The sequence below is a fragment of the Macrotis lagotis genome, chromosome 5 (assembly GCF_037893015.1).
Source record: "Macrotis lagotis isolate mMagLag1 chromosome 5, bilby.v1.9.chrom.fasta, whole genome shotgun sequence".
NCBI classification, from domain to species: domain Eukaryota; kingdom Metazoa; phylum Chordata; class Mammalia; order Peramelemorphia; family Peramelidae; genus Macrotis; species Macrotis lagotis.
Window position 1 is genome coordinate 213,611,336 of NC_133662.1, and position 14,813 is coordinate 213,626,148.

Genomic DNA, 14,813 nt, shown 5'->3' on the forward strand with positions numbered 1-14,813 from the left:
GTGGCACAGTGGATAGAGCACCAGCCCTGAAATCAGGAGGACCTGAGTTCAAATCTGACCTCAGACACTTAATAATTACCTAGCTGTATGATCTTGGGCAAGTCACTTAACCCCATGGTCTTACAAAAGAAAATAAAGGACAAACAGCAATCAGTTGTCAATGATTGTAGCTCTTGGTTTGCTTCACTTACATATTTATTATCTCCCATTCTTAATTGGGGTGTTTTATATTGTTATCTTATACTCTGTTCAATTGTAAGTTCCCTAAGGCAGGAACCATGTCTGAACCTGATTCAGTCTTCAAGAATATAGTGCTCTGCACCTGATGGGAGTTCAATGGGTGAATATTGCACTGAATTAAATTTTTATATGTAAATATAAATTGTGCCATATGTATTATGAAGAAGACTAGACTGGACTTCAGCACACTTGAGTTCAAATCCTGAGTCTGTCTTTTGCTGCCTGTGGGAATCTTTGGGCAAGCCATTTCACTTCTTTGGACCTCAGTTTCCTTATCTGTTAAATGAGAACAATGGATGAGATGATTTCTGAAGTCCCTTCCTGCACTGACATGAATATTATGATCCTGTGAATATGTGGTTTTTATGGTTGACTAGGGTAGGAGAGAGCAAAAGAGAGAGTTGCTTTCTGACTACTAAGCACAAGGAAGAGCTAAACAAGAAAGCTTATTGCCAATGATGAGTTTTGAGCTAGGCAAAGGTGAGGGACTGGAGGTGCTCTCCCTGAGTAATGCAATGAAAAACACCCTCTCATACTCTTTGTGGACTCTGGGCTGGTGGAGGGACTACCCATCTCATCTCTTCCTGTCCTCTGTTTCCTTCCCTTGCCAGATTCATGCAGGAGCTGACAGAGATGCTAGGCTTCCGGCCCTACCAATTCTACTTCTACATGTGGAAGTATGTGTCACCCCTCTGCATGGCCATTCTCACCACTGCCAGCATCATCCAACTTGGCGTTACCCCACCAGGCTATAGTGCCTGGATCAAGGAGGAGGTGAGAAGAAAACTGGTCATCTTTCCCCATGACTCTCTCTCCCCTGAGGCTCCCTGTTCTAAGAGCCAGGTTCTCATCAGACCCTTTGGATCCTTCTTGAGTTAGAATCATTTCTCAAACCTGTTTATTTGTTCTCAGTAGGGAGTTAATGCTCTACTTGGACCTAGGGAAACTGAGGCCTAGAGAGGCCAGATTAGTTAATCATGTGACTAAGCAAGCTTATCAGTGGAGTTGAAGCTAGACACCAGGTCGATTCTACCTTATGGCCTTTTGTCATTTATTGGGCATGATATTTAAGAAAACTGATTCTGGGGTCAGAGAACTTATGTTCAAATGATGACTTTGCCTAGTTGCTCTGGTTTTTTGAATTTTTCAGCTTTTATTAATAAAAAAAAAGGCAATACTTCATTCAGGTGGTTAACTTAAAAATTCTTTTTGTCATCCACTTACCTTTCCTTTCAGTTATATTTTTTCAGAAAAAGGAGGGGAGGGGCGGTTAGGTGATGCAGTGGATAAAGCACTGGCCTTGGAGTCAGGAGTACCTGGGTTCAAATCCAGTCTCAGACACTTAATAATTACCTAGCTGTGTGGCCTTGGGCAAGCTACTTAACCCCATTTTGCCTTGCAAAAACCTTAAAAAAAAGAAAAAGGAGGGGAAACTAATTTTTTGGAAGAGTTACAATCAAAGCAAGTATCTCTTCATTTCAGGGCAAATGAAGAGGGGGGGCAGGAAAAGGGAAAGGGAGCAAAATGAGATAAATTTATTGCTCAATTTCAGAATAATAATTGAGTAACTCTTTGCTATTTCATATGTATCTAGGAATGTAATAGAGACATGTCCTGCTCCTCTCACAAGAGGCAGAATTCTAACATTTGGTACAATATTACAGGAATATTTCTGTTTCCCTTGAGACCATTTCTATTATCAAAGGAAAAAATATTTTGATTTCATATCTTTCAGCAGCAGCTTTGGAATATCACTGCTCTGAATGATATTCCCAAAGGATGACAGAGCATTATTTTTTGCTGAATATTCTGCTGTTAAATATAGAAACAATGGCTTTACATTCCATTCAAATATATTCTCTATATCAGTAGTTACATCAAATGGAATGAATCCCAGATCACTTCATTTTCTAGGTCCAATGAAGTTTTCTACTTTTTTTTTATATTTTCCATGGGCCTCCGTTTCCTTATCTGTAAAATGATGGGATTGGATTCAGTGGCCTTTAAGATATGTTCTAAGTCTAGAACTATGATTCTATGCCCTTGAGTATGATTTTTCTTTTCAATACTGTGGCATGAAAGAGCATCAGGAAAGAATGATAGCCTTGTCCCCTTGGACATGAATTGTTAAGGAGGGTCAGAGAGAGAGACCATTCCTACAGTGGAGAGAGAGAGAGAGAGAGAGAGAGAATCAGGCAAGGGTGACCATCTGGCTTTGACTTAGTATGCCCTCCCCTTACTTCCTTTCTCAGGCTGCAGAACGGTACCTCTATTTCCCCAACTGGGCCATGGCAATCCTGATCACTCTCATTGTCCTGGCCATTCTGCCCATCCCTGTGGTCTTCATCCTCCGCCAGTTCCACCTACTATCTGATGGCTCCAATACCCTGTCTGTGTCTTACAAGAAAGGCCGGATGATGAAGGACATCTCCAACTTGGAAGAAAATGATGAAACCCGCTTCATCTTGAGCAAGATGCCTAGTGAGACTCCCTCCCCGATGCCCACCCATCGCTCCTACCTTGGCCCAGGAAGCACATCCCCCCTGGAGATGAGCAGTGCCCCCAATGGACGCTATGGGAGTGGATACCTGCTGGCCAGCACCCCTGAATCTGAGCTGTGACCACTGTCACTCTACTTCCCTCCCTCTATTCCTCACTTGCCTCTCTGGTCTACCCTCCTACTGCCCATATTCCTGACCGGTGGTGGTATCATCTCCAGTTCTACTGGCTCTTGGATTCTCAGAACCACCACCTTGCCTCTTAGAAGCATTCCTGGGACCTTGCTCAGTGTAAGGAACAAAGAATTGGGAACATGTTCCCTTCCCCACTCTCCCCATGTTTGCCTGTCTCTCTAACTCCAACTGGCCCCCTTCATACCGCTAGCCAAATTACACACCCTAGGAGGTGCCATCACAATAGTTTAGGTGCTGTGGTGGCTGTGTCAGAGTTGACTCAGGAATCTGGATTCCCAGCCCAGCAGCTCTTCCAGGTGACTCCTGAGGCATCCCTTTCACCTCTCTTCCAGTTTTCTGTCGCCTCTGGTTGTCTCTTTTGGTGTTTTCTTGCTCTTTACCTGGACAGAGCTCGATGAGACAGTGACTCCAATAAGACTGAAGGTTCCTCTCTTGGGATCAGCAGGTTACCTTGTTGATGATCTGGGAGAAAAATACCTCCCCCAAGTAGAGGTGGGCTTAAAGTCTGTCTTCAGGTTTGATACTGGGCAGCCACTGGGAGGCCTCCAAAGATTTCTGTTCTATGAGAGAGACCAGGGAAATTGCCTCTGGAGCCTTAGATAGTTGGTGCAGGACTCCCATTATACTTGATACTGGCAGGGATAGGGGAAGTGGGGGAGAAGAGAGAAGGCGTGCTATTATAGGATGCTGCTTTTCCTGTGTGTGTGTGTGTGTGTGTGTGTGTGTGTGTGTGTGTGTGTGTGTGTGTGGACACATCTGTTCTGCTGCCTGTCTCCTCACATCTATGAGAATAGCCCTGGCTGAGGTCAGGTCATTGTCTCCATTTGGGATTGCTTTGCTTGGTCTTCATGATATATTGCTGTTGGCTCTATGGCCTCTGACCCTCTCCAGTTTTGGGAGCAAGGACAGTTGGGAGTGAGGTGAGGTGGGGGCAGAGGGTTGCTCCTAAAATTGTTTTCAGAAACACACAATTTCCCCCTGTCCTCCCCCTCCATCCCTCCTCCACCCCCCATCATTCCAGGCAGGGAACAGCCCTTCTCTCCACTGGCAGCTACTCCCTCCGGAGCAGGAGGGCCCTGGAATCTGGGAGATTCCCTGTACTCCTAGTAGTGAAGGGAGCTCTGGCCCAGGACCTGCCCATGGTTGGTTAATTAGGCACAAGGTGGAGAAGTCCTAAGGTCTGGGGTAAAGAGTTCCAATTTCACTGCCTCCTCAGCCCTGATGGCCACTCCTACCCTGCACAATTCCTTTTGGACTGTCTGCACAATCCCAGTGACAATTCCCTCCATCTGGTCACTCCCCTGTCACCTTGCCTCCTCTCCCTCTTTCACAGAACCTCTCCTCTCTACCTTCCTACTTTAGAACCACTCCCAAGCTTCCTAGGTCCCATCACACTGGGAACTTAAAACAACCCCTGCCTACTTTTGGGGAGAGTGGACCCTGTCCTGATGAGTTACTGAATGAGTGAGTTCCTTTAGACCTGGGAAGGTTAAGTGGCTTGGGAAAACAGAACGTGAACCCAGGTCCTCTGACAACTCATCTGGGTTGTTTTTTTTTGGCAACATCATGTCTGGTGTTCTCATCCAGACTTGTCTGATTGAGGACTAGCTCCCCCAAGAAGAGTCAGACTTCTGAGCACAAACATGGAATCATGGGACCTGAGTTCAAATGCTGATTCTCATCTGTAAAATAAACAGGTTAGACTAGATGGTCCTTTCCTGTTTGCAATTCTGCAATGGTGGTGGGGAGAAGGGGCCCTGTGAATTGAGCAAAAGAAGAAAACAACCTAAGTGCTTCAGAATTGAATTGGGAACAACTAAGTATCAGATGAATGAATGAATTGCCTCCAATTTTCCCTAAGAAATTTGTCCTCTGCCATTAGAAACTTCCTCCAGGATTTGTGGACAGTGCTTGGTCCAGGTCCCTAGTGGAAGAACCTTCCCTGGATGTGGCCAAGTTTTCACTCAGGATTGGGAGGGGACAGACTGAGACTGGGGTCCCCTCCTCCTCTCTCCCTCTAATGCGCCTTGGCCATCACCATCCTTCTTCTTATCTTTCATTTTGCCCCTCCTCTCTCTTTTCCTGACTGTTGCTTCCTCCTTGCTCCCACCCATCCACCTCCTCCTTGTAGAGCCTCCAATGTGAGAGGACCTTATTTCCACAGTATGGTGAGCCTATGAATGAATCTGTCCCAATTGGTGATGCACTCACCTCTCAGAGTTTAATTACTCCTCCCTCTTCCCATCCCCATCCCTTCTTTGCCCTGAGCTTGTTCTTCAGTGAAATTAGGTAGGGAAAGGGAAAAAACTCAAGAGAGACAATACATTATATATATATAATATATAAATATATACTATATATTCTATTTCTATTGTATATATGAGCTGTACATGTCCGTGTAAATGCTGTTTAACAAGAAGCCCAAAGCAGTGATTAGTGGACTATTTTCATCCTCAGTGCTGTACAGATATATTTTCATTGTATATTTGATATTTATAATTTTTTTTAGTGTTTGGCTGGGTCAGACCCCAGCTTGACTGCCTGCAGGGGCAGGGCATGGGCTGGGTGGGTGGGGGGGAATTGCTCTTTTGTTTTATGTGGGGTTCAGTATTGCAATGTATCCATTTGCTGTAGGTTGGGGCCCCAGTTTCAGCTATGTTATTACTGCGTGTTAGCCATATGGCTCCTTTGCTAGGTGAGTAAGATGTCCATGCAGGCTTGAGTTAAGATTTGTGATTCCTTGTGTCTACTGCTTTTCTGGGCCTCTTACCTGCTCTTGCCTGCTGCTGTCCCACACTAGACCTTGGATTGATACATTGAAAATGAGGTAAAAAGACCCCCACTGGTAGGTTACCCTTTGCCTATTTATTAGTTTTTTGCCTTGGGACAACAGAGGCTTTAATCTACAGAATGAATTTTACCCCAGAGTGATATCTATTTGTTTGTCTGTCTTTCTGTAAGTAAGCAAGAATGATGGAGCTCCATGAATACCATGTTTAGAAGTGGTTTGCATTCATAGATGAGCCGGAACAGGGCTGAGTGGAGCAAGCCATCGTCATTCTGGCCACTCTTCAGAGACAGAAAAGGGGTGGTGAAACCCTGAACCATCTCTTCCCACCACAACCTTAGGTGCTCCTGTCAAGTTCATAGTCCCTTTTACCAGAGAATAAACTACTCAATGTCACTGGCTCCAGTGGGGGGGGGGGGTTCTTTCATTATCCCCTGCCTCTGTGCTTTTGGATGCTGACAATGACGTAAACTTAGCCTGGTAGATCGGCAAGAGTATGTAGGCTATAAGTTAGGGGAATCTCTACTGTTCTTTATGATTCTTCAGTGTTCCAGGTTGGGGTGCCCCCATACATACTGGGGACAAGACTGGGTGGGGGGGGAGAGATAGAGGTAGTCTTGCTGTCTTTAATCAGAACTCCAACTTTTCTCCTTGATGGAGCAAGAGTTTGGTTGATATGGATGAAAGACTGACCTCTGGAGTCCTAGGAGACAGGTTCATGAGAATGGGGCAGGGGAGCCTTTGGCTTCTCCTCAACTTCCCTATCTACTTCTTGACTTGTTAAAAAGCATTTACTAAGGGGTCAGAATTCATATATAAGAAGCTTGAGGTAACCAGAGGGTCCCAAACAAAACCCTCCCCTGATCTCCATTATTCCCATTTTCCCAATTCTCCAGAAGGACCCTCCTTTGATATGGACAGACCAGGGCTCACCTAGCCCCTGCCTGAGAGCTGTGGGCTATCACATCACTGGGGAGAAAGACTGGGCAGAAGCTGAGCAACTCCTTGGTTCCCCTCCTGTTCCTATCACCAGCTTCTTGCTCAGGGCGATTTTTCCTCCACCCCTCTGGTAAAGGCAGCATGCCAAGGACCAAGCTAGGTTCCCCTAGGTATATGTGAATATGGAAGAGACCCAGTGCTACCTTGAATGAAAACAGCTGAGCACTGGACAGGGTGAAACTTCTCTTCCCTGACCATCTCCCCCAGGAGCTAGATGGGCCCAAGCAGGTGTGAGCAGGCTCCTGGTCCAAACAGCTTTTGCATTTTGGCAATAAATTCTCCACAGTGTTGGGACAATCCCTCAGAAGTGAGTCTGATGTTGGCTATGTAGTCTGTGGCTTGTAAATTGTTAGAAGCTGCTGATGGTCCTGGTCCCCAAAGCTTGCCTACAGTATTACTGACTGGTCCCTGTGAGCTCCACATTCCAGCTCTCCTCCCCAACCCTGATTGCTGTCCAAAGTTTGAGGGGCACCTGCTATTGCCCCTCAGAAATGCCTAATACTTGTCCACCCCATCCCGGGAGGAGGTGACCAGATTTAACACCCCCTCCGACAGTACTTCCTTACCGCTCTCCCACTGGCTCAACGATGGTTCTAAAGTCCTTTCTAAGCTCAAGACCATTGAGTTTGGCCCAGAATTCTTTGCACAGTCTGGAGGCAGCTCAAGTGGTTTCCTGGAGAGAAGCTAGCAAATCCCCCCAGGAGATGAGCCCAAGTTCTTTCCCCCAGACCCCAGGGTTCCAGGGGTCAGATTTGTCTCCCAACTAGAGTGGAAACAAAGGTCTGTGATTGGGAGAAAGGTTCTCAAGGACAGATGGAGGCCACTGTCTCCTCACCCAGGTTCCATTGTACAGATAGTTAGATACAAGCACACAACTCATAGCCACTTTGTTTTCTAGTAAAAGTTTAAATCTAATTCAGCACATACCATCCCCCCTCTCCTTTTCCCCTCCCCATGATGTAGCCAGTCAGAGTTCTAATTAAAAACTGCCCTATTCCAGAAGGAGGGAATACACCAGTCCCTCTGAACCCCCTGCCACCCCCACCATGGGGCACAATAAAGTATCTGTTCTTACCAAGCTCTCATTGACTTTGTTTTTTTGCTTGGAGAGGGAAAGGGAGGGGCAAGGATGGGAGGTGGTGTTGTTGGAGAGGAGGGTGAAGGTTCTAGGGAAAAGGTGGGGAGGGACTGAGAAGAAGAGTAGAGAAGACAATAATTTGGATAGGCAGCATGAAGGTACTGGCTTTAAGGTAAAGGATCTTAAAAGTTTAGGAGGGTTTCTGGGGGAATCTGCCCCCAGGGCAGGACCAGAGCCAAGCCATGCAGAACAGAGCACTAGAAGCCAGGAAGACAACAAGATTTTATTACCTGTTCACTGCATATTAACACTAAGCTCGGAAATAAAGCAAACCAAAGACAGTCCCTGCCCTCAAGGAGATCACATTTTTATGTGGGAAGATGATACACAGAAGTGAGTTGCTGCGAGGGGTGGAGAATGGGACTTAGATGGCTTAGTGGATAGAGCACCAGCCCTGTTGTCAGGAGGACCTGTGTTCAAATTTGACCTCATTCACTTGATACTACTGTGTAACCTTGGGCAAGTCTCTTAACCCTATTGCCCCACAAAAATAAAAAACAATATATAAATAAGAAGGGAGTTAGTGTCAGCTGGAAATTACACAGTGAGAAGGCCCCAAGGACTGAGGGGAAATTTCAGAGTGAGCTTCACAGCTGAAACTCAGGGGGAAAAAAAGGAGATAAAGGAAGGATGATTGTCATACTGGGCTCCAGTGCCAAAATTGAGGCTGAAGGAGAAAGTCATCAGTGGGAGAAGGGGGAAGACATGAATTCGGATTATGTCTCAGACACCACTCATGAGGCATTCTTCTGTTAGAATCATCTGAAAGGGAAGCGGCTGTTTTATCTGCTTTCACAAAAGCAGTATTGTGGAGCATGTCCTGTAAGAGAACTGAAAAGGTGACTGGTCTTGTGATCAAGAGCAATTAAGAAGTAATCAATGAACTACTCTGAGAAAGGCTCTCCAGTGCCCTCCGAGGGCTTTCTGGAAAAAGCATAAGTTCATAGATTTAGATAAAAAGGACAGCTAGGTAATACAGAAGATACAGTGTTGAGTTTGTAGTCTAGAAGACATGAGTTCAAATTTTACCTCAGACATTTACTAGCTATGTAACCCTGGGCAACCTCTATTTGACTCAGACTCCTCATCTGTAAAATGGATCTAATAATAACTACCTGGTCGGTTAAACGTGTTCAATCTTTCCGCTTGGCCTGTGGGAGGCAGTGTGACACAATCAATAAGAGAGTTTGACTCGGGTTCAGAGGATCTGAGTTTGAATTCTGATTGCCATTTATTATCTGTAAGGCACTCAAGTGGAATAATGATAACAATAATGATATTTGTCCTTCCTTCTCGAAGACCAAGATATCAGGGAGGTGATGCCATGACAAGCGCATGACTTGGATTTGAGTGAGGGGGTATTGCGTCAAGTCACCAGCCTCACATTCTCCTCCAGAGCCATCTGGGTTCAGCGCCAGATACGAGTCAGAACAACTGGAGATGGCCCTGGATACAAGACAATCAGAGTTAAGTAACCTGCCCAAGGTCACACAGCTAGTCAGTGGCAGTTCTGAAGTCAGATTTGCACTCCTTCTGAATCCAAGGCTCTCTCCACTGTACCACCTAGCTGCCCAGGTGGAATAGTGGGCCTAGGAGCAGGAAGACCTGTGATCACGGCTCTTCACTACTCTAAAACTTCAAGGAAAGTACCCATTTGCATTGGTAGAGGGAGTTTTCTAACCTGAAAGTTTCCTACAGCAGTGAAATCATGGGTCTAGTTCTTATCCTTCTAAACCTGAACATGAATCTATTTTACAATCATAAAACTCCTGTTTCTCTATTTTATCCATAAGAATACCATAATAATTAATTAGGTGGATAGAACACTAGGCTTGGAATCAGGAAGATTCATCATCATGAGTTCAAATCCAGTCTTAAGTCACTTATTAGTTGTATGACCCTGGGCAAGTCATTTGACCCTGCTTGGTTCAGTTTCCTCATCTGTAAAAGAGCCAGAGAAGGAAATGGCAAATCACTTCTGTTTTTCTGCTAAGAAAACCCCAAATGGGCTCAGGAAGAGTCAGACACAACAGAAAAACACCTGAACAGCAAGAAATGCATAGGGCCAATATAAAGTTTTAAGCTACCACTATAGAAAGGCACTTTCTCTGTTTTTTTGTTTGATCTTATAACAACTCTAATGAACAAGCAAACAAAATAAATAAATAAAGGTGTTATTATTTTCATTTTGCAGATGAAAAACTGAGGCTGACAAAGGTTAAGTAACTTGCTCAGGGTTACAGTGTCTGAGGCTGGATTTGAATCCAGGCCCAATGCTTTAGGCACTGCATCACCAAGCTTCTAGAGAAATTCTTTGCTGAATCCCCCGCAGACTCTGTAGCAATAGCCTGCTTGTGAGGATAGTAGTGAGGAAGTGATACATAATACTGGAGAAGTGCCACCTCTCCAAGGACTGCTAACCCTGTGGGAAATCATCAAGTTGCTGAGCTATCAAGCGCCTCATATATCCCAATCACTGAGAGCAAAGAGAGCCAGAGAGAAGGGATTTTGCCTCTTGCCTTCTTCCCCACCCATTCAGAGGTGACAGCATGAAGCCTCAAAGGTAGCACTTGAGGAAGAAGCAAGAATTACATGTAGCCATGGCAACCAGGCAGGTTGGGTACCGGAAGGGCAAGAGCTAGGGAAAACTCAAGGTTATTGGGTTTGTGGTGTTTCTTGACTTCAATCCTGGGCAACACAATTTGGAAAGATCATCCATGAGTGGGAAAACATTCAGATGAGGGAAACTAGCTGAAGGACATTGAGTCCATGACAAGGGAAGATTGATGGAAGGAATTAGGACATTTAACCTGTGGAAAAGAAGACTGGAGTGAGGATCATCATCAATATCTTTAAGTATTGGACAGGCAGCAAGAGGCAATATTTAGCCCTTAATATGTGACAGAAAGACAATCCTTCACCTCAAAGAGCTTACATTCTAATGGAGGAAGAAAATATATAAAAGGGAATTGGAAAAAGGGAAGGGGGGGAAGTACCTAAATGGGGATAAATTCCACAAGAGCATGGTGACAAAGTCTAGAGAATAAGAAGAACAACCGAGGAGGAAAATGAAGCATGGTCAACCTGGGCCTATCCCCCAAAATGGAGGCCCACAAAGGAAATCAAGAGTGGGAGAAGGGAAGAAACTTGGTGGTGAGTTGTTCTAGGGTGAGAAGGCAACTGAATCATGGTGGCAAAGAACAGGGGAGTCTGGACTGAAACATAGTAGGCATGGACCCCCAAGTAGAGGACCTGGAAGGAACTCGCTGATGGAAGAATAGTACCAGCATGGTGGCAGGATGCTCCAAAGTGATCATACTTACTCTTTTTGACCACAGAAGGGCCAATAGATGAAAATTGTGAAGGGATAATTTTGAGATTAATGTGGAGAAAAGCTTCCTCATAATGAGATTGGTTGGGAAATTGAATGAACTACCTCAAATAATAATGAGTTCACTCTCCCTGGAGGTCTTCCAATGGAGATCAAATGACAATTTATTGAGTTTGGTATAGAGATAGTTGGTAGTGCAGTGGATAGAGCACTGGACCTGAATTCAAGAAGGCCTGAATTTCAATCTGATCTTAGACTCTTACTAACTCTGTGACCCTAAGCAAGTCACTTAACCTCAGTTTCCTCATCTGCAAAATGGGGATAATAATAATAACTTCAAGATTATTGTGATAATCAAATGAGATAATATTTATAAAGTGCTTTGCAAACTTTAATATACTATTTTGTTTTTTGGTTGTTTCAGTTGTGTCCAATTCTCTGTGACTCCCTTTGGGGGTTTTCTTTTTTTTATAGGCATTTTCCTTTTTAAATTTTTATTAAATTTTACAATTCCCTCCCCCCAATCTCACTTCCCTCCCCTCACCCCCAACAGAAGGCAGTCTGATAGTCTTTACATTGTTTCCATGTTATACACTGATCAAAATTGAATGTGTTGAGAGAACAATCATATCCCAAAGGAAAAAATAAAATATAAGCGATAGCAAAATTACGTAATAAGACAACTTTTTTTTTTTAAATTCATGGTAATAGTCTTTGATCTTTGTTTAAACTCCACAATTCTTTCTTTGGTTACAAATGGTTTTCTCTATTGCAGATAGCCCAGAATTGTCCCTGATTGTTGTACTGATGAAATGAGCAAGTCCATTAAGATTGGTCATCAACCCCATGTTGCTGTTAGGGTGTACAATGTCTTTCTGGTTCTGCTCTTCTCACTCAGCATCAGTTCATATAAATCCTTCCAGGCTTCTCTGAATTCCCATCCCTTCTGGTTTCTAATAGAACAATAGTGTTCCATGATATACACATGTCACAATTTGTTCAACCATTCCCCAATTGATGGACATTCACACAATTTCCAATTCTTTGCCACCACAAACAGGGCTGCTATGAATATTTTTGTACAAGTGATGTTTTTACCCTTTTTCATGATCTCTTCGGAGTACAGACCCAGTAGTGGTATTGCTGGATCAAAGGGGATGCACATTTTTTATTGTCCTTTGGGCATAATTCCAAATTACTCTTCAGAAAGACTGGATGAGTTCACAGCTCCACCAACAATGTAATAGTGTCCCAGATTTCCCACATCCCCTCCAACATTGATTATTGTCCTTCTGGTCATATTGGCCAGTCTGAGAGGTGTTAGGTGGTACCTCAGAGAAGCTTTAATTTGCATTTCTCTGATAAATAGTGATTTAGAGCAATTTTTCCTATGATTAAGGATCGCTTTGATTTCCTCATCTGTAAGTTGCCTCTACGTATCCTTTGTTAGCTTGGCCTGTTGAGCAGTTGATGTTTGCCCAGTTATTTAAACCTGATTTTATTTGTGTGAGAAGTGTTTTGTAATAGTTTTCAAAAAGTTTTTGAGTCTGCCTTGGCAGATAGACTCCCAGGTATTTTATATTGTCTGAGGTTACTTTGAATGGGATTTCTCTTTCTAGCTCTTTCTGCTGTATCTTGCTAGTAATATATGGAAATGTTGAGGATTTTTGAGAGTTTATTTTATATCCTGCAACTTTGCTAAAGTGGCTAATTATTTCTAGTATTTTTTTAGATGACTTTTTGGGATCATCTAGGTATGCCATTATGTCAGAGAGAGAGAGTTTTGTCTCTTCCTTCCCAGTTCTAATTCCTTCAATTTCTTTTTCTTCTCTTATTGCTGAAGCTAGCATTTCTAACACAATATTGAATTAGTAGTAGTGATAATGGGCATCCTTGTTTCACCCCTGATCTTCCTGGGAATGCCTCTAGCTTATCTCCATTGCATCTAATGCTTTTTTTTTTTTTTTTTGCTTTTTTAAAGTTTTTGCAAGGCAAATGGGATTAAGTGGCTTGCCCAAGGCCACACAGCTAGGTAATTATTAAGTGTCTGAGACCGGATTTGAACCCAGGTACTCTTGACTCCAAGGTTGGTGCTTTATTCACTACACCACCTAGCCGCCCCCATCTAATGCTTGTTGATGGTTTCAGATAGATTCTGCTTATCATTCTAAAGAACAATCTATTTATTGCTACACTCTCTAGTGATTTTAAAAGGAATGGGTGCTGTATTTTGTCAAAGGTTTTTTTCAGCATCTATTGAGATAGTCATATGATTTAATTTGTTATTGATATAATTAATTATACTAACAGTTTTCCTAATATTGAACCAACCCTGCATTACTGGGATAAATCCTGCTTGGTCATAGTATATTATTGTAGTGACAACTTTCTTTGGGGTTTTCTTAGCAAAGATTCCTTCTCCACTTCATTTGATAGATGAGGAAACTAAGACAAACAGGGTTAAATGACTTGCCTAGCATCACACAGCAAGTAGGTGTCTGTGGAAGTAAGATTTAAATTTAGAGAGAGAAATATTTTAGACTTCAGGTCTGGAATTCTATCTTCTGTGCTATCTTGATACCCAAAGGGTTACATAAATGATATCTATTTTTGCTATTGTATTATGAATATTTTTGTCTCATTTGAATTAGATAAGAGCGTCTGAGGCCCCTTTCAATGGCAAAGTTCAACAAAACTATGCTTGGGCAGGCTCTGGTTCAGCTTTATCTCTGACAGGCAGAAGGTATTCTAGACATGACCACCAGAGGGAAGAAAAGTCTACTGAATCTTCCAGTCCTTTTCTGCTGTTTCATCTAAGCATCAGCCTTCATCATTTCCCTAGCCTTCTCTACACCCATTTCCCTCTCATTCCCATGAAGTGAAGGGGGAACCTGTGATACTAAAAGGTCACAAAGTCACAGAGACGTAGAAATTGCGGTATCTCACCAGTAGATTGCAGATCTGATCCCTCCTCCACATCCTCTTACACTTCCACTCCAGTGATTGCATATTGAAGGTGTTTTTGTCCTTTGTTCTTGAAGAATTCCATGCCATCAGGGAGGCAATGCCACGACAAGCAAATTAAAAATGAGTGGCGGGGCAGGGGGGGGGGGAAGAGACTGTTGCTAAGTCACAGCCTCACTTTCTCCTCCAGAGCCATCTGGGTCCAATGGTCAGATAATCAATTAGAATGATTGGATACAAGGATACAAGACAGAGTTAAGTAACCTACCCAAGGTCACACAGGTAGAAAAGGGTCAAATGTTGAAAGACAGATTTGAATTCAGGTCCTCCTGATTCCAGGACTGATACTCCATCCACTGCACCACCTCTCTGCTTATCATCTCTAGGCTTAAAGATTAATTCTTCTGTTTGGGTTTTTAAGCCCTTCTCAAAGTCGGTCCATCTTCCTTTTCCAGGCTTCTAAGACTTGACTCCCCTCCACTAGCTCCCCAAGACAGAAGCATTGATTTGCTTGCTGTTCCTCCCACATGAATCTCGATCTCCTTTTCTCTGTGCCTTTTGATGACCCCCAGGTCTGGATGGGGGTCATCTTAGCCTTCTGGCTTTCTGGAAAACTCACCTTCAACAAGAAGGCTTTCCCAGTAATCCCCTCACCTACCT

The 14,813-nt window shown here is 43.6% G+C and overlaps 1 protein-coding gene across 1 annotated transcript in view; it reads left to right on the plus strand.

Moving 5' to 3' along the window:
- SLC6A17 (solute carrier family 6 member 17) overlaps positions 1-5,242 on the plus strand; it is a 37,035-nt gene extending 31,793 nt beyond the window's left edge. Inside the window, exons 10-11 of the mRNA XM_074190316.1 lie at positions 852-1,014; positions 2,493-5,242. Of these exons, the coding sequence (XP_074046417.1) occupies positions 852-1,014; positions 2,493-2,861 (532 nt within the window). The 3' untranslated portion in view covers positions 2,862-5,242. The remainder of the gene's footprint in view (positions 1-851; positions 1,015-2,492) is intronic.
- The last annotated feature ends 9,571 nt before the right edge of the window (positions 5,243-14,813 follow it).